This window comes from Ischnura elegans, chromosome 1 (genome assembly GCF_921293095.1).
Source record: "Ischnura elegans chromosome 1, ioIscEleg1.1, whole genome shotgun sequence".
Classification (NCBI taxonomy): domain Eukaryota; kingdom Metazoa; phylum Arthropoda; class Insecta; order Odonata; family Coenagrionidae; genus Ischnura; species Ischnura elegans.
The window spans coordinates 18,515,686-18,539,259 of record NC_060246.1 but is presented as its reverse complement, the minus strand read 5'-3'; the positions used below and the strand labels follow the sequence as shown (position 1 = coordinate 18,539,259).

Genomic DNA, 23,574 nt, shown 5'->3' with positions numbered 1-23,574 from the left:
AGAGTGAGAGTAATATTTTTTCATTGACAATCTAATTGTCTATGAAAGTATGCATAATACCTATTACTGGGAAACCTCCTATCAACACATTTCTTACCTTATTAGTGAAAGTAAAAATTAGTACAAGATGACCAATTTTCCTTTCCATTTAAAATATGTATGGATAAACCACCAATACTAGAATTCACCACAATTTTGTAGCAATACTGTACTCCATGCGGTGGGATGTGGCCAAAAATATTGTTAAAAATCATCCATCACTGCAGTGTAATGATAAATGCAAATCTTCATGAAAATCCCATTAGCACACATCTGAATTGAATTTCAGGATTTCATAATAACCCAATAATATTGTGCAGGGACCACATCACACAAAATTAGGGTAAAAAATAATAGACTTCATGCGAAGCATGAGAGTAAGGTGAAGAGTTCTTGGCCTCAGTTAAACTTACAGTTAAAAAAATGATTTTATTTTTTTTTGTGTTGTCTCCCTTGAATTTAATGTGCTTGGTCCAGCATTTTTCTAACATCATTCACTTCCCAGAAGTGAAAGTCTTACACGTTGAGAAAATATTCTTCAAGGGTCCTTTACACTGCTTCATTGGATTCAAAGAGCTACCCAGAAACAGAGTTTTTCAAGAAAATTTACACCGTATTTTATAAAAAAAAAATTTATTTGCAATACAATGTACACGAAGGACAAATATAATGATGATTCCCTTATGCAATAGAATCCCTGAAAGATACATTCATTGAGTCTTAAAGCACATCACTCCACTTATTTACACATCAGCAACAGAGGTGACTTTAAACAAAATCTTTACAAAAGCACAGATAGGTGTTAACAACAAATGTGAATGAACTTTCCATGAATTCCCGCATACTCCATGAAGTCTTCCACTATGAGCATTTCCCAAGAGATGGTGGCCAACACCAGCAGCAGAGACATGTGATGTGAAGTCTGTTCCATTGGGGTTGAAACTTGCACTGCAGCAGAGCATATGAACTCAGTCCCATTGCCTTCAGGATGCATGAAATCAGAGACGCAAGCTGCAACACAGTACGAAGAATAAAAATGCCATTAGCTCTTAGCTCATTTACTCATGTACATTCGGGTAATGCCACCAAAGAAATGAAGCAACAATGTGCCTAAGCACTGATAAGGTTAATTGGAAAGTTATAATGCATTAAAGGTTTTCACTGCATTTTCATGCAAAGATTGATTGATTGACCAAGAAAGTATTTCCACCACAACACTTCTCCATGAATTTAAGAATGACCTAAAATTTAAGAGGAAAAAAGATGGCGCAAGCATGCACTTCAGGGTGATATTTAGCGACACCAACAACTATAATCTATATCCATGATTAAAGCACAAATGGTAATATCCACACTATTTTATCACTTAACCGACCATGGTTTCTACACTTGGTGTCATTTTCAAGGTCAAGGCCTTGAAAATTACACAAAGTGTCAAAACCATGGTCGGTTAAGTAATAAATAAAATAGTGTGGATATTACCATTTGTGCTTTAATCATGGATATAGCATTATTCCACAAAATTAAGCCTGAAACGATTTTATACCAACTATAATCTAATCTCCCTACTTCAATATTTCGCAGGTGCATCATATTTTTTCAAAGGTTCTCAATTTTGGCGGTTTGATAATATTCTAATCAAAACAGAAGATGGGTTTCCTCTCACAACATCCAACGCATGGTTTGACTGTCCACATGAAGAAGAGGATTAAATCATCCAAGGCCTCAAAATTTAAATGAAACCATTAGTACACTCAGAAAAAAACTATTTTCTATAGTTACATGCGGATTTGTGATATGTACGCGCTTAAGAACTTTTGTTGAGTTTATTTTTTAGTTGAATTTTTATTAGTTATCCATCCAGTTCAACTATCTGATCATCACTTTATTTGTACAGTGATAGTTGGTTTTTAGGCAAATGAATGTAAAAGATTAATAAAGATTGTCAAGTAAAAAATTTTTGATGTACCTTTAATAAAATGTATTATTTTCACCTCTTGCTTCAACCTCCTTTTACAAAAAAATGATTCCGGTAAATTTATTTATTTCCCTCTTCCCCCTAAAACAGCACATTGCGGCCTTTATAACGGGTTTTCAACATTAACAAAGCACAACACAAACATCCATGCCCTGGTTAGGGATCACCTACCCAGGCAGGATTCAACCCACGACCTACAGATTAGCAGGCGAGGATTTAAACCCACCGCCACCGAGGCCGGCAAATTTATCTCTACTGGAACGGGGAGGGGAAAACCCACACCTCTGAGCAGCATAATCATAAATATATTAACTCAATTAATACCCTTAATTTTTACAACCCTAAGGATTTTATTGAAAACACTCGAGCTGTGGCTTTCTGTAACAAGATAATGACAGAAGTCTGATTAGCATTACCACGTCGTTAGCTCACTGAAAATCAAATTATTGTTTTCCTTGAGCAATCCTGAACAAATGTTTATCATTGCACTAACAATACTAGTTGCCTCTGAATAATCACAACTCCTGAAAACTATGATGATGCTTGAAACAGGGAGTGGTATCACAAACTGCTTTGTCTAGAAGTGCACTACACAGCATTAATTCTCAACATTTCCATTAAGTAAATGAATTAAGTTCAATTGAACTATGAGTGAGTCATTATCAATGAACACACATAGGACTAAAATTGCCAGCCCTCAAAGAAGGAGGAAATTAATTAACATATATAAACATAATTTGATAAGATTCAATAGAGTGCCTCTTTGGGAAGTTCAGAGGAATTATGTAAACATATTAGGTGATACATTATATCATCAGGTCTTGTATCAAGCTCCAGACTACACTAGACAGACAAAAAATAAAGACACCATATTATTATTCCAACACGTTTCTTTTCCTCCACTCGATGAAGCAATAATAGAGAAAAAAGTTCAAAAGATGTGGCTCATTTGTCAATTTTTAACATATTTTTTATTTCAACCTCTTAAAATGTTCTATGGGAAGAAGAATCAGCAGTGTTGGTAAGTAATCAAGTAAAAGTAATTGAATTACTTGTAACGATTACTTCTGCAGAAATTTGTACTTGCAATGATTAACTTTTATGAAAGTAATATATGTATGCAGTGGTGCAGCGAGGGGGAGTTTTGGGGGATAAACCACACTCCCAGAGCTCAGAGAAATTTTAAATTTTAATCTATTTTACTTAATTGGATTGATATTACTAATATAATAGTGTAAGTATTAATAAAATATCCCTCAGAACCCCTATGAAAAAATTGTATAAACCTGTTTCAAAATTTTATACAATTTATACAATTACCATGGCAATTGTATAAATTGTATAAAATTTTGAAACAGGTTTATACAATTTTTTCATAGGGGAAAGCCATAAAACTCACCATTTTAAACCATTTATCTTAAAATTCCACAATTTATTAATCTCCCAGCTACCACTTATCCTGGTGGGTATTCCATACCCCCACACACCCCGGTATTAGTTACACCTAAACCACCCCCTCAGCCTTCATTCCTGGCTGTGCCCCTGTATGTATGTATTTGTAACTTACTCCTTATGGCAAAAGAGGAATTGTTACTTACGTAGTAATTGTTACATGCTCGTAATCAACATTTACTTTACTCTCTCCCATGTTATTTGCTTGATTATATGCTGTAGCCTTCTTATGACAAGTACAAAATATGATACCCATTGTGTCGTATAGCCGTCGCAATTGTATGTATTACAAGTGAAGTTGCAACTTACATATTTTTACTGCACTATTTGACAGTAACCAGTTGGTCTCTAGAGTCAACAATTTGCAAAAATTAAGTCGATTGTTTACATTTAAGAGGTTGCTCAAGGGCACTATACATGTACATATATTTATTTTTTATAAATAATATCATTTTCTCCATAGCCATTTCTTTCATAACCAATAATTTTCTCAAGTACACCAAGTGACAATTTTAATGATCGCATGAGGACATTTACAGCCCTTGAGAGCCAAAGTTCACTTTTTTTTATACCCTAAGGACTGTTTTGAAGGGATAAAATATTTCAGTGTCCAATAAGGCTGAGTACTCCCCCAACACGCTGTGCCTGATGCTCACGAGCTGCAGTCATGGACATTCGATTTTTGCACCCAATTTTGCCCTACATCCCTCTCTAGACCTCCCTGGCAAAGGCCAAGTAAGCAATTTGTCGTACATGATAATGGAAAAATGTAAATTATTCACAAAACTTTGGACACCCCTTCAGCTCCAATTTACTCTTGTCCATATTTTAATCAATAGCTTCTCTAAATTTTATATTAAGACAAATGTTTAAAATCATGTTCTTTCAACTGCAACAACACAAATAAGCAAGACCTACTTAAAAAGAACTCGCTTTGTTTCATTAAGTCATAACAAATGCTTGTTGCCATGGTGATTGGGATTGCTATGCTTATTGTTAGAGTTAATTTTCCAGTTACAATTTTTCTGCATGTTTAACATAAAAAAAATGGCTAGTGCCCTAAACGGCTGGTAAATGCCTACTGATGCGGCTTGCAGGGAAGTAAGCTCATACAGAATTCAAGAGCAGTAAATAATTTAGGCTGATAAATTTTTCCAATCAGAGGCATCAAATTATGAAAACATTTTATAAGCACACTAAGATCATTAAAATTACCATCATGTTTATTTTAATTATTTATAAGTTTTCAAAAACCGAATTACAGAATAGATCTCACAGTTGGAGGAATCTTTTAAAAAATTTACATTGAAACAAAAATTAAAATAATGTAAATTCTAGACAACGAACCCAGAGGCCTAGCGCATAGTTGCAGAACAATGACAGAGAGCTGCATTGGCAATAGAAAGGAATGGTGCTTTACTTAATTTCTGGATATGCCTAATAGCTCGACCAAGCAATTTTTAAGACTTCTCAAGATTTTAAAGCATCTTGCATGCTTTTGCTATGCGATGCTTGTTTAATTCGAGTCGAGTACTAACTTCTCGACTTGACTCAAATTTTCGAGTACTCGCACATCCCTAATAAAATAAAAGTCCAATACACAAACCACAAACTCCTAATAACACAAATGTAAATATATTTATTGAAAAATTGAAAATATTCACAAACTGTGGTCCAAAGTTTATGGAGGAAGACATGCAAGATTTAATAATACACAAACATACATACAGTACATACATACTAAATCACACCATGAATTACGCTTGAATTAATGGATTCCAAATTGGATCTAGCTCACATATCCCATATGTAGATACTTACAAATTCAGAGAGAGAAATTCAGCCTCTATGAAATAAATGGTCACTAAGCATGGTGAACTTGACAACAGTATTTTCCTTGGATCCAGTTCCATCACCTGTAATTAGAAAAAAAATCAAATAAAGAGTAATGGAATGATGCATAAAAAAGTAAATACTAGAGCAAATTAACATCATTTAGCCAAAAGTTTTGCAACATACAATATTTGTGAAGGCCTAAAGGTTTGTTAACTTCATTATTTTTGTGAGACACATTAGCAATGAAGGACTGCACATTCCTATACATTAGGGTGACATAAGACAGCAAGATTAAATCAGTGTATCACACATGGGAAGGCTCTAGGACTAAGGCTATGACTTCTAAATACAAAGGTTTTCGTAAAATTTCTCCATTTGAAGGTTCTTTTCACAGACGCCTAACTGCCATAGCATAATCTGACTTAGACATAGGTCATAGGAATTTGTACCTTTTAGTGATAATTACCATATCAAAATGTAGCAATTCATCATATAAGACTGAAATTGTCAAAATACTGTATGGCCATTATTTAATTAACCTGTATTGGCAAGGGAGGGTAGGGAGAAAAAGGGGCGTTCTATGTTTTTTCCGGGAAGCATATTCAGTCAGTAGTAACTACGTGCCTATTTCTCTGCCAAATTGGGAGAGGTCAGAGGAAATTTCCATGATTTTGTCAATTAGGTGGTTAGGGTGGCCAGTTGAAGTTCATATTTGAAGACTTATTTCTCTGGATTCCAGTCATTAAAGGATAGCACACCAAACAAATCATCAAACCTTCGTCTATCATAAAAAATTGGCATGGGTTAAGAACTCCCGAATACAAAAGAGTTGGCGTTCACGGAATTTTTCTTCATTTCAGTTTCAGCCCCCCAGTTAAGCATAAAATTTCAGCTCACAAGTTCCTCTGTAACTGGTCTGGATCGTATCCATCAGTGAGTCAATAGCAACTTACATATTACATGAAAAACAAAAATAAAAATATCCCACCTTTCTCATTGACATCTGGAGGGAATATGCTGTCATTATTTTCATAAAATATAGTCACAACTTTATTTTTAGGCTTCACTGTGTACAAGCCAAAACTCCATGACTCAGGGTTACATCTGTAAAAGGATTTTAAAGGAATGCAAAGTTACAGTTCATTATTAAAACTATGAAATCACAAAAAAGCTGCTACAGTATCATAGCATTTGAATAATTAAACTTAACAAATGTAAATCAAACCACAGCGACCATTACTTTACATCAATTGAAAGTTCAACCATATAAATCCAGCTCAAAGCCAAAAAAATACCATAATTTAGAAAATAGGAAAAATGCACTCACTTAAAATGCATCCAAAATTATGTCATATCTACCAGTTTCATGCATTTTTTACAATTTCTCCAGTTGTAATCCCATTAAAGATTTATCTTTCAATCGTAAACAACATAGAGCTAAGCAACTCAATTTCTTTAGATTAAAAATTGGAATTTGACATAAGTTTAACATTTTCAAAATTCAATCAACTTTGTAAAGGAAAAATAGAAATGTCAAGAAATTATAAATGCATTATTTTAAAGAGTGATTCTGTAATTCTTAGCCAATTTAGCTTAATTATGCAAGCAATACAAATCAATTCTTGGAATTTGGGTAAATTTTTTTTGTACTCACTATAACTATAATACATATAAACGTTCATCATTTCACAGCCAGCATTTTTTTGAAATGCAGGAAAATTTTGCCATCTTCACTGAAGTGATAATGACAGAATGTTCACATCACAGACTCAATATCTTTCCTTTTCAATATGACAGCTAAGAGTTTCTGCAGAGTATAAAATGTTCAACATATAAAAGGTTGAGTTTCTGGGATTGAGAAGAGAGGGTTCAAAACTGCTTTCAACATAGCGTATTCCACATTTCAGAAGGTCATGAAATGACCAATGGAAGGGTTCAAAGGGATTTGAAGAATATTTTGTGTGTGTGTGTCTGAATAGACTTGCTTCTTAAGGGAGAAAAGCTCCAAGATATGAATTTCTGAATAATTGCCCTCTGAATACAAAGACCATCAATGCCAAACTGCATAGAAACTCAAGTAAAACCAAAGTTTTGAATATAAAAAACAAAATATATTTCTACAATGCCAAAGTTATTTTCAAAATTATTACACCAGCACTGAATTTTGGAAAGTAAAAAAATATGGGAGTAAATGAAATAACATTTGATGCTCTCCTGGTGAACTCGTCTTGGGGTTCCTTCCACAGCTTGAAAACTTCATTTCCGCCACCATTTTGAGTTCTGACTCGGGACTTGAAACGTCAGCAGAAATGGAGTTTTTAAACCCAGGAGGATCCCAAAAGACCCTTACGAGAATAAATGTTTGAGACAGAACTCTAAATAGGCAATATATTGGCAGTTATGGTCAGGATTACACTAACTTACCCTTTAATCAATGGAATGGATATTTTGGTACGAACAGGGATGGAGAAGGTTATCTTCTGAGAACTCGCTTCCATGAAACTATTGTCCAGAGCGCTCTTCGACGAACGCTTAGCAAAATCAAGGGCTGGAGAGATAAGCTGCGGGAGGGCAGACTTCACAAGCAAAGACAACGACTCATTGTCGAGGTTCAGCTGCGACTTGAGCACCATCAGCATCTCAACAAATGAGTGGACAGCCACCAGATTCTCAACGCCTTCATCCCTCTGCCTCACCTCAGCAGATGCTCTCAGGCATTTGAAGGCTTCATGCAGTTCTGGGGACTTCAACTCCAATGCTATGCAAGAGAAAAAGCACAAAGGAATGAAACACATTACCTCCCTTCCTAAACACTATGAGCACAAAAATTAATGGCAACATCCACATGGATGTATTGTATCTCCATTCATACCCACTAAAGTAACCATGGACAAATTCCTCCACTCAAACAAAGATTAGACAGATATAGTCTAAGCATGTAGAATGCATTTTATGTGTATGTGTGGGAAGTTGAGATGACACTGTTGAGAGCAAAATGAGTTGTGGTTGGCACAATGAATTGCATGGCAAATGTTTCACTGGCAGCTCATAATCATCGGCGGCAATTAAATTTTGCCTGCATGCAACAGGCATGGCAGTAAGCGTGGGTAAAAAAATCTCTTCTTCTATCATTGAATCCTAATAGTACTCAAAAAGTTGCATATTTTCAATGCAATCAACAGAAAAATACTAAAAATATCTCACAACAGTCCTTCTATTTCCACAAAGAACCTTTTTTTTAGAAAATAACAAAATCCAGCAAATTTCAGTCAACATTAAGCACATAGTACATATTGTGTGGCCAATAAAAGCGACTAGACACCTTATTTAGTTGCCTGGGAGAGAAAGGAAAATTTACTTACTGATTAATGGAAAATCATAATTCAACAGCATAACCTTGGGTTCTATTTCACACATTTATTCAATAATTTTTAAGTTTTAGAAAGAATTGCTATTTCACTATTAGGTATATATAAGTACATACTAGACATTTTTACCACAAAAGGCCATCTATCTCATGAAAAATTAATAGAGAAGAGAACTAATGCAGTAGTTTTGTCAAAATAAAACTTTTTGTGTTTCGATCAATTTTAAAACCTTTATGGAAATATTCAGAAATACAACAATCAAAATCATAAGTTGACAATAGAATTCCAATCAACCTAAGCTAAGGTATCCAACCCAATAAGGTGCAATAAATTTGCTACAAATATTTAGAGAATATGTACTGCTTTAAATTATTCACTGATAATATTTTGGCACTTTTGTTCTTTGGAATGTAATAAGCAAAGAGTAGGCATCCAAGTTTTCTTGTTGACACACATTTTTAAAATTGCTCTCTCCTTTCTCTGTGGCTAACTTAAATGGATAAAAAATTTCACCCAAAAGTCATGCAGTTTTCCTTAAAATTGAAAAAAATATACTCCTTCCTTCGGGGACATTTGAAGTCAACCACTTCAACTTATAACAATAAAGTGGAAAGAGGCATTTTTTAAAATATGTATTTGAATCCTATGGCAAGCATACTACAAAGTGCTTCAGTAAAAATGAACTGCTGAAGGAAAACTTACCCTGGAATAGATGCCTATAGTCCCTCTGTAACTTGAGATAGCCAAGTTCCCAGAGAAAACGCAATGCTTCATTGCCTTTTAGTGTCAGGCTTAAGGACTGCAAAATCTCTTGGGCTCCTTTGATGATTTTTGAAACGGATGTTTTGTTGTCTGGCAGTATCTATTGATTCCATGTGAGGAAAAGAGAAAACTTTAGAAATTACGCTCATTCATCACTAAAATTGGATAAATTGAAAAAATGACATTGTTATACTTCCAATTCAGTGTCATGGCATTGATGAAATTCAAAGCTAAAACTATAGGTACTGAAGAATTTCACAATACAAATACTAATCCACTGAAATAGCAATGCATAAAATGTTGCTACAAATGTTTGCTTGGGGAATGGAGGAGATACAAATGATTAAAAAAGGCCTTATGCAATATTAGAACATCCCCTTACTTATTATTACACCCTAAATACATATATCATTTTGAAACAAGTAAATAAATGAAGAAGTCAACACTTCAATCCACAATTCCTCCGCAATAAGCTACAAAAACGACTTTCAATATGAAAGGTGAAAATTTGAGGCCATTCTAAGGAAAAATGGGTTGGACGAAGTCATCCTCGGACATTCTATAAGGTCCCACAGAAAAATTAAGGCTGAAACGACACCACAGAATCCTTCAATTCCTCAAGAAATAATATCCAGGACCAGAAGAAAGCCTTTCCGCCTTACACGGAATGAAAAATGGACAGAATAAGAAATATCCTTAGAAAATTCTAGATACGGATGACTTATCTCCCGATGGAGTAGATTAAATAACTCTTAATTAAGGCTTATGGTTTAGAGGCAACAACAAGTCAACGGGGTCGACAAAATTCAAAGTCAAACTTGCAACTTCAACTGGGGCAGAAAATAAGGTGGCCAAACTCCAAAGAGCTGCTAAGTGGGCAGTCAACCTTGACAAAACAGAAATTGTGGCCAGAGTGAGAAGTTTAAAAACCAGAGCTTGAATTATTCAAATTGACAGCTGCAAATATTGAACGTTCTCCACCTTCTTTATAACAGACTTAAAATCTCGTCATAGTTTCACACTTCTCTTTACGCAATCATTTATGACTTGAAGACTCATTACAAGTAGAGTCACTCTGGGAAGTGTAACGCATTTCAGGGCACACATATCTCATTAATGCTAGAAGATAAAGTCACAAAAAACAAAATTTTAGCCCAAATAGACTTTACTTTCACGTTTTTCATTGGGATGGAGTTTCTCCAGACTCAAAATATCAAATTTTGGGTATATACACACTTGGGCCTTGGGACCATGAGTTCATGCCATTTTAAAATAACAAAATGTGTCCTTAGGAAATGTTAACTATATTTTTATGAGGAATTTACTTTCTGGATAGGCCTCATATTTTTCACTGCCATGATGGCTACTCAATTGAAATACAATGCTCCACTGTCCACCTATGCTTCACTCCTCACCCGAGGCTCCTAACTCCAATTGGTTATGCCCAACTATTGACCATAAATTCTTGCCTCATTTCATAAAGTGAACCTTATTTCAAGAACTCATACACATATGTATATAAGAAGGCACAGTGCCCTCTCAGGTAGACAGCAATGTAATATGGGTTGGGACAAAAAGGATGTCTTTCACCTTACCTTTGGCGTAAATCTCCCAGAAGCTGATTCACGTATTATCAATTTGAAACAGGAATTCAAATCCACAAGATCATTGCAGCCTATAAAGACAATCATAGCATATTGGGAGAGGAAATAGCCATCTCAAGCATTTAGGATCGAAAAATAAAGCAGCCACTGATTAATCCCGTGCATTAGTATACAGTACACTCCCGATTATCCGGGCTAATGATGGGGAGAGACGGCAGAGAATAATCAGAAAACACGGATAATCCAAAATTTCAGTTAAATGTCTTTAAATGTTCATAATTTACATAAAACAAACAGTATGTTATTATTTATTCTGTTATTTTAGAGTGCTTCCCAGACTCATTGAGAGGTTTCTTCGTCAGACCGCGATCTTTTTAAAGGCGATAAGGTTTTACTCATATTATTACGGCTACATACAAGACCTCAATTAGAAAACCACGTGATCACGGATACTGAGTAGTGGTTTGCACGAATGCTTCAAAACCACAGTGCGACATTGGAAACCACGCTTTCAGGCACCACGCCACATAGTTGCATCTCGCACAAGTTGCCCAGGTTGCAACTTCTGCAGGATGTGTATCCGTGATCGCTCACCGCGAGGCTTGAAAAACAGGAACACGGAGTGAATGCAGCTAGCACGCTATCGCTTCCGTTTTACGATGGGGAAATGGAAATTTTATTAAATTCTAATGGAAATAATAAGCCCGGTGCATCCTAGCATTCAAATGCAGTAGTTCCTGTGATTTTGAGTCAGATTTATTTTTTTATAAATGTTGCTTAAATATTGAGCGAGAGTGAAAAATCATGCGCGGATAATCTGCAACACAGATATACTGCAGCCGGATAATCGGGAGTCAGCTGTACTTCAAATGGTGATCAGTGATCGCAAAATCAAAATGAAACATAATCTGCTCATTAAAAAATTTTAGCCCATGAACCAAACTTCACAGTTTGTAAACACAGGTAGAGTCACAACACAAAAATACAGGGCAAGGGATGTAAAAAGAAAAATATAAATTAATCCCTTGAAATGACAAAATGGAGAAATATGCATGATGCTGCAGAGACCAAATTTTTTGACACAGCACCAAAACATGATTGGCTACCTCAGGTTAGAAATTACCATTTTCCTCTCACCCATGCAACATGGCAGGTTACTGCTTAGAGGCACATTAAACAGGTTTGGCAAAAATCAAGTTTTTTTTTACAAATAACCCAGCTTAGCGTGTTTTTTTGGTTTCATTTAGGGCTTTCTTGGGTTTCAGACGGTAACATATTAAATTGGTATTTTTTCCTAAGTGAACTTCATTTTCCATGTAAAATTTTTTTTCAAATAAATCTACTGTCTATTGTCTACCATACACTTCTCATATCTACTTCATAAAAAGATAAATATTTGCAGAACTCATATCCATTTCAGTTATTCATTTTATGAACAGATAATTGAACAGTGATTTTATAAATCAAATTAAGTTCCAGTAAAATAAATGGTTAGGTTTTGCGGTTAAATTACATTTAAATACACAAAGAAGCAATAAAATAATAGAATGGCAATGAATATGTAAATAGATCAGCTGGTTCAATAAATTATTATGATTTTGATCAAGAACTTCAAGGTCTGCTTAGTAGAGGTAAGTATGCTGTGAATGAGAGCAGACGCACTCCCACCAACTAGCTGTAGATATCTCAAGTTACACCCCAAAATTCAAAATGATTTCAATTTTAATCGAGATAAGATTATGATTATGATGACAATTGTAGCGAACCATCAATTTTCAAAACCAAAAATCATGTCCGCAATTATTTACATAAGTTGCAATGCACAGGACTCTATTTATTATCTCTTATTTACATGGCAATTTCACAGAAAACCACAGGTTCATCACTTGCTTCAATCTCCAGCCCTACATTTTCTCACGTCATTTAAAATTTGCTACTGTTCACATATCAGGCACAAATTAATCACACAATCTATTAAGTTGATCACTGGCAATACATCAAACACATTTAAAAGCTACACATATATGTCTCTTACCTTTTAAAATTTCCCACAGAACTTCTGCTACGTCTGTGTTGGCCCTTCTCCCTTCAGCAACTTCCTCGTATATATCGAGCACATGTCCAATTCCTGTGAACAAGCACAATTTACAGCAATTTGACACTCTGACACACATTGCAACCCTCCCCCAACATCCTACTAGGCATTTTCAGCCAACTTACCCAACTTTGGCATAGTGGGTGGCTTAGCAGAGCACAGCGATGAAGGTAGTTTTCCTGTGCAAATGTATGCGTGCACTTGGTTGCGAGCAGATGAAGCCATTACCGTGAGGTTCACCGTGGCCATTGACATGAGGAGCTGATTCTCCCGGGCTGCCGGGCAGCTGTCCATTAAGCCAATGATCTCCTGAAGCTTCTCTATGTCCTGCCACAATGCACCGCCCTCACAGCCAACTGTGACATTTGCTTCCTGCCAAAAACGCATTTAATTAAATATTAAATCAAAGAGAAGAAAGATTCAAAGGTTTACCTAGGTTCCTCCACAGCCATTTATAGGCACACATGTGCACGATTTTTCAAGGAAATCCACAGGAAACAAGATATTCTAAAAAATTTTTGATACAGAAAAATGAAAAAAAAGGGCAATTTTAGCCAAAAAGGTGAGGAAAGAAGGGTAAAAATGAGAAAAGAGTGGGAAAATTAACAAATTTTATCCCAAAATAGACACCTCAAACATCTCTTTTTCCAAATACTGAGAAAAGTCTCAGTTTTCCATTGGAGAGCTACAACAGATTAAAAAAGATTTAGTGTGAGCCCTGACCAACCTCCTTTAGCATGACCCAACACACCAAATCTACCTTGCCAATTTTAAATGCATCACATAGAATTTTTATCAGGAGAATGAATAATCTCCATCATCTCCATTCAATTTATGCACTCATTTCTTCCATGATTGCTTCTTGAATTAGTGGCATAAAATTAAGCTTTTGGCTAATATCCAATCTTTTCATTATAAATGATGAGGCCATCCCTGGAGAAGGTATGGATAGCTGCAACTGAGCTTTAAATGTTAGCTTGAACTTGGTCCCGCTGTGCTTCTAATTTCTCTGGGCCACTGAAGAAGCCATGCCTGACATTGATTTTCCCACATAGACACACACACAAGGAATAGGGTAGTTTCCTTCACCAAAGAAAACGAAAGGCATTGATTGCGACTCGTTACTCACCATTAGTGTATTCATAATACACAAATTATTTGGTTTTTGAAATACCGGTTTAGACGAATGGCAAGGGTCAAATTTTATCCTCATTTGAAAAAGGCCAGATTGGCGCCCATGCGATTCCACTCCGCATGACGTCACAGGGACCTAGTTTCTACACGAGAGGATAGGAGTTATACATCGTCTGAGGTTACCAATGCATGCATGAGGCACAGAGCTCAGGGAAACATGTCTTAATAATCACCTACAGTGGAACCTCGTTAAAGCGAGTACGGGCTATAGCGACACCCCGCTATTACGAGAGATAGCCGATGCACCGTCAATTGACCCTATAATGAGCGTGTTAAAATATTCGTTTTAACGAGACCCTTTCGGTGTTGGCTCTCGCCATAGCGAGGGTTTCACCGCCGGAAGACTTTCATCAAGACTCCTTAACCTCTGTAATTGCTAGCGATCTGTTAGAAATGAAGTTAATGGAGTGCTCAGTCTCAAATTTATGTCGTAAACTGTCTTTCGATAAATATAATGATTGACGAAACAATGCTTTGCATGATTTTTATTCAGTGTGGCGTTTATAAATTGTTCGAATAGTTAGTCGTTGTTTGAGTAAGGAAATTTAGTGATGCAAAAAAACATCGCCTTTCGTCTGGATTTATGCTTACGTTTATCAGATAGATGTTTATCTGTCGCCGCACCACTCCTGTTCCTGTATATCTGTTCGCAAGAGGTATATTGGCTATTATTTGCTCCACCTCCGGTAAAGCGACAATTCGCTATAACGAGTGTTTATTAGTGCACCGTGGGGTGTCGTTATATCGAGGTTGCACTGTATTAAAACTGGCTAAGTTCGGAAAGTTTACTTCGTTTGATAAGGTATTAATAAACCTTTTTTAAGCCAAGCGCTACCATTCAGCAAGGTACTCAGCTATCCGCTAGCATCCTGCGACGTATCAGCGCTAAGCCTCGCCTCAAGGTCACCTCACCGGGCGGGAGGGGGAACCACAAATACGACGTACGGAGATATTTCCCGGCATTCATACTTAAGCGTCGCGTTTTCGCGCGCTTGAAAATTTTCACTTTTCATTTAATCGCGAAAAATAGATGTTTTCATTTAAAAATCTAAAAGCGTGAAATACGTACTCCAGGAGTAATAATCTTTCGATTAAAGCAATAAAAAAATAATAGGAAACCACCCTATTTTATAAACTTGCTGGGCCTGGAGTTGGTCCAGATGTACTTTAGCAGAAAGAAAAGGGTTTACGTCTACTGGATTATTATAAAAAAATTTGATACTTGACATATAAGCTGTCACGTGAGCGAAATTCGAGATCGATTCAGTGAAAAAGGCAAAGACCAGTGAAGAGAAAAGAAGTGACAAAAATTATGCATTAAGTAGCATTTAAGTTGAGTGTAAGTTGCATACAAGCAACCAAAATACAAATACCCTTTTATAAAACTTTTTATACACGTTATAACAATTTTTTTTTAATTCTAAGTACCAGGACTAGCCACAGTGATATCTTTATGGAGTCACACACAATGCACAAATTGTGCAAAAATTCCAGAGAGAAAAAAATCATTCGCCATAACCAGGATTCGAACCTGGATCCCCCGATTACCCTGATTTCCAGTTGAGTGCTTTAGCCAGTTACACCGTAAATACATTACCATGGCTAGTCCCAGTATTCTTAAATTAGTCAAGAGCTACCGCCTCTATGTGATGAAAGTTTGGGTAGCTTAACTGGCTAAAGCACTCGATCGGAAATCTTCGGGTTCGAATCCTGGTCAAAGCGAAAGATTTTTTCTCTGTGGATTTTTTGCACACTTTTTTTTCCTTTAAATTCTATTTTATTGTGTTTTAATATAAATTTGTCATTTAGAAAAACATTTTTCTTACTCATGAACACGTAACAAAAACAATTGGTGTAGCATTTTTGCGGCTGGAACTAGAGATGTGCGAATAGTATCCGCGAATACTCGAATACCTCGAATACTAGAAAGTATTCGATATTCGAGATTTCGAATAGTTATGCGAAAAGTACCGCCTCGAATACTTTGAATTTCGCGTCATACACTGTCGCACGCACGTCGTTGGTAGTGACTCGAAAAAATGTAGAGAACTGTAGTCATTTAGTGCTCGCAGCGCCGTTTTACGCAAGCTGACGAATTGCATCAAATTCGTGGATTTTAGCGGTGAAAAGTGTTCGACGAGGGGAACCGAAAATAGTCGGGTGAAAAAATCCGAAAATCCCCGATTCCCCCCACCAGGAGAAACTCAGTGCCGTGGGATAGCAACCTTAGGGCATTTCCCACGATCCTCTATCCCCCTCCATTCAACACTCGCCTCAACCACTCTGACGCTTTCCTCTTCTCCGAAATCAAACAAAAGGTCCCAGCTCGCGCAGGGATCGCATTACGAAGACCCCTGCTTCGAAAAAAATATCGAGTTACGAGAACAATAAAAACGTGTTTCACGCCCTCCCCCCTTTTCTCACCCACTGACCTTTTTCTGGCTACCTGCTTCGAAGTTCCCCATTTCTGGAGGTCAACTGCTGTGTGAGTACCGTGAGATACTTACATTAGCGCATTTCCCAAGGTCCGGTATCCCTCTCCATTCAGCACTAGCCCCCCCTCTGAGGCTTTCCTCTTCTCCAAAATAAAAAAAAGGTCACAGCTCGCGCAGGGATCATATTACGAAGACCTTAGCTTCGAAAAAATACGCGAGAACAATAGAAACGTGTTTCGGGCCCTCCCTTTCCTCCCCCACTGACCTTTTATTTTCCTACCAGCTTCGAAGTTCCCCATTTCTGTGGAGGTCAACCGCTGCATGAGTCAACTATTAGCACAAAGGGTGTCTAAGAATGACTTTCGTCAATTGATGTTACACCTTTATTGAATTGAAATATTAGTAATGTGCGCGTAATTTCAAAAAGAATAAGACCAAACACGACGTATTTCTGAGTTTATTTAAGCATTTTACGCAAAGAAATAAATGTCAAAACACGTCGGAGACTTAGCATTCTGGCGAAACTCGATATGAGCAGCAGAGCTTCTCGGAAGTTGATGCGGTATTTTTTTCCGAAAACATATATCAAGTTACAATTTATGAGTGGTGCTATAAATCTTTATTGTTACAGTCACAGACAAAAGGATATTTTCTCAGAATATTTGGTTTCTCCCTGATAGCAATTCCAATTCATCTTCTTATCTCGTGAGAACTCCCAAAGATGGACTGAAAATAATTGAAGAAAATCCGGTGGAAAAGAGCTTGTATTTTGCAAAATGCCTCAGATTGTCAGCTAGCACTTGGCAGCAGGAGTGGGGGTAAAGCGATGTTAGTTGAATTAATTATATGCCCAATTGTTTCCATAAAATTAAATTATTCATTAATCAGCTAAATTCCTGTTCGAATCATTTTAAGGAAATCAAAATTACTCCCCTAAATCTTGTGTTGCCTGCTGCATAGGCAACCGAGTCAAACATTCCAGCATTCATCATTTAGTATTCGAGGTATTCGAAATTCGAGGTATTCGAATATTCGAGCTATGATTTAATATTCGAATTCGATATTCGAATTCGAGAAATCTGCTATTCGACCCATCTCTAGCTGGAACGAATTAATGGCATTTCAATTGAACAATGGGGAAAATTGCTATGAGATTCGAGCAAATAGACATGTGAGCAAGGTTACGGAACGAATTAAACATGTATCTTGAGGTATCACTGAGCTACCTTTCATTAATAATTACTAATGTTTTATAAGAGCACATTTAAAACATTTAAGTTTCTCGAATAATATAAAAAATAAAAAAATAAAATTTGAAACCTCTGAGGATACATTTAATTATTCACTAATATCCCTACGATTGCTCATAAAAAATTAAGAATTTTCAAATAATTCTCATGAAAAATAAGACTGACGTAGTATTCCCTGATTAGATACAAACAAGAATGACCTTGCTGTTTAACAATATGTACTTTCACATCACATGCCATAATGAAAACAAAATTGAACAACCACCCAATTACAGCAGATGAGCAAGTAAGGCCAAATAAAAGCCATAATCCAAAGCGAGGAAATGATAAGACAAGAAAAATTCATTCTCCATCATCCACACAAACCATCATTATCCAGCTACATGGATGCAATTTGTGTAGGTGCATAAATAAATGAACACAATCAATCAGGGGAAAATTAATGAATGAAGATAAAATGACTTACCAAATGGGAGACGGCATCGTACGGAGGAAAACTGAAGTGAGTGTGAGGTCTCTTCCAGGATAAGTGCATTTTGAGGGAGGCGCCACTGTTGCCAAACTCATCTACCACTCCGGAAACATCGTTTTTGTTGCAATTATAGCACGCATTGGCCTGATAACTAACCTGAGAGGGAAATTGCAAACAATAATTAAAATATATAGCATGATTATAAATTATGATTTCAATCAATTCTGGAATTACATGCATCGTTAATTTATGAAAGTCCAAAATAAGGATGATATGAAATTATATTTGTACAAAAACCTCAACTATATTCATCTGAGTCCATTAACTCTGCAAATTAAGTACATACATATATCATTCAAACATAACCAGGGACCTATTAAATTATGTACCTATATCATCAACCATCCTTTCTCTTTTTATTCGGATTAGGTACTTAAAGTAATCCCCAAGGTAATAAAAAAGTGGACTCGAGAGATAGACATCCATTACCCATGGAGCCTATTAGGTTCCATTTCTATCAAGGTCATAGGACCTCTTTCCTTTCAACTTGCAAAAAAAAATCCCCATGCTTGAAAACATATAATGAATGCCTTCCAAAGCCTAAGAGCACCAGTGTTACTGTTCAGAGTGTGAAGAATTAAATTGAGAATTTGATTGCAACAATCGGCATTATCTTCAACCTGCCTATCCATACAAATGGAGTTCTCTCCTTAGCATGACTGCTGGACTGAGCCCCAAGAGACTTTTCCGTCCTCTCCGTATGGAGCATCTTTGCAGGACATTTGTTAAGAAGGGTCTCACGGATAATCACACACTCTCAGCACCAACGTTTTTCGACCCTTCATAGTTTCCACCCAACTCTGCATTATCTCGGACCCCAAGAATAGTTTGGCTCCCTCTTTTCGGGGTTTATAACCATACAAGCGGTGTTGGTTCGCGGACATTCATGCTTAGTTTACATATATGAATTATCTGTGTGGATAATTGTTGCTTGCATGCAAATTGCAGACTGAATTGAATTCCTCATTTTATTCAGAGGATTGTCAAATTTTGAACAAAGCTCTATCGTCAATAATAACGCATTTAATGCAGCAACAATGTTGATGTTTATACTGAAATTGAGATATAAGTTAATATTTATTGTAGAATTTCGTTTAAAAATTGTAAATGCTACTCGAAAGACAAAGTATTCAATTCTTAGTTTATATTTTTTGAGACAAATATTTATTTCGAAAACTGACTGAATGAACAACTGAATGACCGTGGTCCCTGACCACAAAGAGGGGTAACATAAGCCAATGGGTCCGGGTACCTGCTCCCGGATTTCGAGAGAACGGCATAAGTCCCGCTTTTTTGGGTCCCGAAACTAAGACTTCGCGAGCCCGTGACTGTCATAAAAAGGGGAGAGCAAGGAAACGTATATTTTGTGCATTCCATTGCTTGTGTAGAATAATCTCCGATGAAAATTTGCAGCTTTCGTCTCCCTGATCAAGAAACGTCCTCCTGCATATTTTCGTCATTAGTAGCGAAAAGGTGAAGGAGCTTAATAGCACCTTTTGGGGAAGAATAGGGGCAGAAGGGAAAGAATGGAAAAACCTTCCATCCTCATCAGGGTGACCCAAGCGATCATTACATACAGGCAAATGACTCTCTTCCTAAATACAACCCTATTTTGATACATCAAGAGGCTCAAGATGAAAACAGCCTCCACTGTGCTATTCTTGCAATTAGAAAATCATGCACTGAGAAATGCTGATAAGAATCAATGAATGCTGATTGCATTTGACAAGCACACATGAAATAAATTCAAAACCAACTCACGTCACCCTTATCACCCCCTGCTACCCTCAGGTGTCCTTTAAGCATGTAGTCCAAGGAGGGGTTCATATTCTGCAGGATCAATTGAGAGGGTTCCAAAACCGCAGTGCCACGTGTTACCCAGCCATCGTCCCTTCTCCACATCATCACAAGTACCGCGCGACTCACATCACAAGCATCACTGAGCACCCAAATGGGAAGCTCGCTCTCTTCAAAAGATGGATTGCCAGACAATGCAAACAGGTTGACCACCCTCCTGTGTGACAAGGAATGAAAATCAGCTGAGGAATACAATACTATACCACACATTCAAATTAAATTGAGTCTGACACTTCAAAAAAACGCACTCAATTACCGGAATATGTGAACATTCTAAGTGACAAAAGAACGATTGATAAAAAAATTAACGTAGAGATGGGTCACTTTGGTTCTCGGCTCCACCTGTTCTAGAGGTTGGTAACAGAATTGATGTTGAAAAGCAATACCAATTCCAAGATTCCTTAAACTCTAAATTATCTGGGAAAATTATGAAGAGAGGCAACGCAAATTATTGGAAAACACACATGATCCAAAATTTTACCTTTGCTTCTTATAATGTTCATAATTTACGGAAATGAAAGTTTTTTCCACCCCTCATTGTCTTCTCTGCCATAGCAGACGTTCAAGTTAACTTGATGCATCCCTTGTCAGCAAATAAAGAAACAATGGGGGTTACGGCAAGCTTATTAGAAGGAGAGGGGTAAGAGAGTCGTAGAAAAATTAAGGTAGACCCAAAAAAGAAATGGAGTACAACGAATCTTGATTATTAGAACAATAAATCCAAGCACACTTAATAGCAGTGAGTTATATATCTAGAATGAAGTACCCAAGAGTGCCTCGGGAGGAACTTCAGACATTTCTCTGTCGATGAAAGGCCGGCTATAGACATATGGAAGACTATCCCACCTATGAAAACCAAAGCATCGGCAAGGATGAGAAAAGCACACTAATAACATTGCAGAAAAACAAACATTTGCTCGTTCAGAAACCGAAAAGGGAATCAGTTACCAGTTTCAGAATGGACAATGGTTTCCTGGCACAGCGTACACACGAAGGTTTTTTTAAAAAATGACTCACCTAGCATGATCGACTGATAATGGTGCATGGTTATAATATTCGTTCACATTCACTTGGCCCTGGGGCATGGAACAGTTTAACAGGCTGTCATCCATGGATGTACGCAATGGTGATCCCGTTATATCAAACTCTGCAAGGAAACAAAGCTTAAAATTAAGATCCATAGTAGTCTTATTGAAAGTTAATTTAAATTCTCTATGATACATACCATCCTCTTGGTTATCTTCCTTGACTTTTAACAGGGGCGTAAATGGAGCAGGCATGGATCCCTGAGAATACAAATCATAAGCCACAACTTCTAACTAAAAGGTAATCAAAATAAATTTACAAATCAAAGGACCTCTTTCCGGACAAGGATGATATCTTCACAATCTATTGCGAATGGAGCTATGTATCGCGGTGCCTTAATAACATCCATTTTGACATTTTCCCGACAGCATATGGATTTCAATTTGGCTAGCTGATTCAATTCCATCTTGCTTTTTCGCCAATCAATGTAGTCACAGAAATCTATTCTTTAACAGACACAACCTCCGGAATTCCACCACTTGCGAATACATTTGCGATTCATAACAAAACGTAGACGACAAGATCGTGAATTCCCGCGCTCCGTGCGAAGGAAAATAATATATAACTCAAAATAAAAGTGTTTTTATATATTATGTAAACAAACCTAATTAAATCACTATTTTAGTTAATAATTTATTCATTTTTGAATTTTTTATTTCACTAATGATGAGAGCTGAAAAGTTTTATAATAAAATAAGGATGTTTATTGACACTACTAAGTAAACCGCGGTAAATTCGAGCTGGAGTGGTGAAGGCCCTTATGCATTGTTTTACTTCCGTTTTACCCAGTAGCGGATACAGAAAAAACTCAAGGGGCAGTGGAGGGTGAAAAAACTACCTTGAGTTACGTTTACTTTTATCGTAATAAAAAATAATCGAGTCACATGCAAAATTTAAGAAGTTTTAATGAAAGTGATTATGTAAAAATACAAGACAATGCTATCTTTTGATATAAAAAAGTAAAAATTGTGGTTCTGCAATGTTTGACAATACGAACGGCCCCACAAGGGGGAGAGGGGGGGCGCCCTCTATCTGTATCCGCCACTGGTGTTATGGTATTTTAGCGGAATAAGATATCATAACATTCAATTTCTTTCCTATTTCAAATTTCTTTCGTCAGAATCATTTAACCAAATGCCAAGTCATTTATGAAATCTACAACTGGCAATAATTCAATGTTACAGAAGCCTGATTTAATAGCCCCAATTTTTCAATTCAAAAGAGCCTTAATTTTCTATGGTCGGGAAAGTTTCCTTTGTTTGATAGGGTAGTAATAATCCTTATTTAAGCCAAGCGCTACCTACTAGCAGGTTACTCTACGCTACCGCCATGCTCGGCAGCAAGCAGTCTGCATCGTAGCGGCATTCATAGCCTCGCACCCAGGTGGCCTCACACAGCAGCAGCCAGACGTCACACAGGCTTTTCCCAGCATTCATTCTTAGCCATCGCATTTTCGTGCTCTTGAAAATTTTCACTTTTCATTTAATCACAAAAAATAGATATCGTCATTTAAAAATCTAAAAGCGAGAAATATGTACTCCAGGAGCAATAATCTTTTGATTTAGACAATAGAAAAATAATAAGAAACCACTCTATTGTGAAAAAATTACCCTAGATATAGATATGATTCAAGTTCGCCTGCTCAATTTTTCAACCTGAATTTAGAGTCTACGAGGTTCACGGGCGCTCGTGTTGAGCGAAACAACTGAGCTCTATATATAAACATAACACGTTGATTGCAACATTATGTACAGCCCGTATCACACTTGACAAACTAAATAAAATCATCAATGGCTGTGGATTCTGGACTCCTTTGTGCACTAGCTGTCTGGTCCGTTTCTCCCCAAATCAGGAACACTACTCCTTGGCTAAGGGCACCAAATAAGGGTCCCGCTATCTTACGGCATCAAGGGTCCTCCGCTTGTCTCTCTTCAGGCAGTGCTGCCTTTCGGCGCAAGCGAGCATTAGATATACCCTATGCATTCTGCCAGTATGCTGAATTTTAGCATGCATTTGTTAATGAAGGGGTCAGAGTCAGGTAGAATAGGTAGGTAGCCATTAGTAGATTTGAGGTCGGGAAGAAACA

The 23,574-nt window shown here is 36.8% G+C and overlaps 2 protein-coding genes across 3 annotated transcripts in view; one reads left to right on the top strand and one right to left on the bottom strand.

Moving 5' to 3' along the window:
- The window catches only part of LOC124156777 (matrix metalloproteinase-17-like), a 30,159-nt gene extending 28,129 nt beyond the window's left edge, over nt 1-2,030 (top strand). The window contains exon 12 of the mRNA XM_046531329.1: nt 1,624-2,030. Coding sequence (XP_046387285.1) covers nt 1,624-1,751 — 128 coding nt within the window. The 3' untranslated portion in view covers nt 1,752-2,030. The remainder of the gene's footprint in view (nt 1-1,623) is intronic.
- On the bottom strand, nt 543-22,037 carry LOC124156500. Of its 2 annotated transcripts, XM_046531077.1 has the most exons (13): nt 21,760-22,037; nt 21,628-21,688; nt 21,420-21,549; nt 20,307-20,559; nt 18,480-18,641; nt 13,260-13,506; nt 13,075-13,167; nt 11,031-11,110; nt 9,376-9,535; nt 7,730-8,063; nt 6,294-6,409; nt 5,291-5,385; nt 543-1,050 (listed from the first exon to the last, which is right to left on the bottom strand). In XM_046531077.1, the coding sequence occupies exons 1-12, from the start codon at nt 21,892-21,894 to the stop codon at nt 5,309-5,311; spliced, it is 1,848 nt and encodes a 615-aa protein (XP_046387033.1). In that variant the 5' UTR covers nt 21,895-22,037; the 3' UTR covers nt 543-1,050; nt 5,291-5,308. The 2 variants fall into 2 exon arrangements, with proteins under 2 accessions (XP_046387033.1, XP_046387042.1); XM_046531086.1 differs by lacking the exon at nt 543-1,050 and having other exon boundaries at nt 5,083-5,385.
- Nucleotides 22,038-23,574: the final 1,537 nt, after the last annotated feature.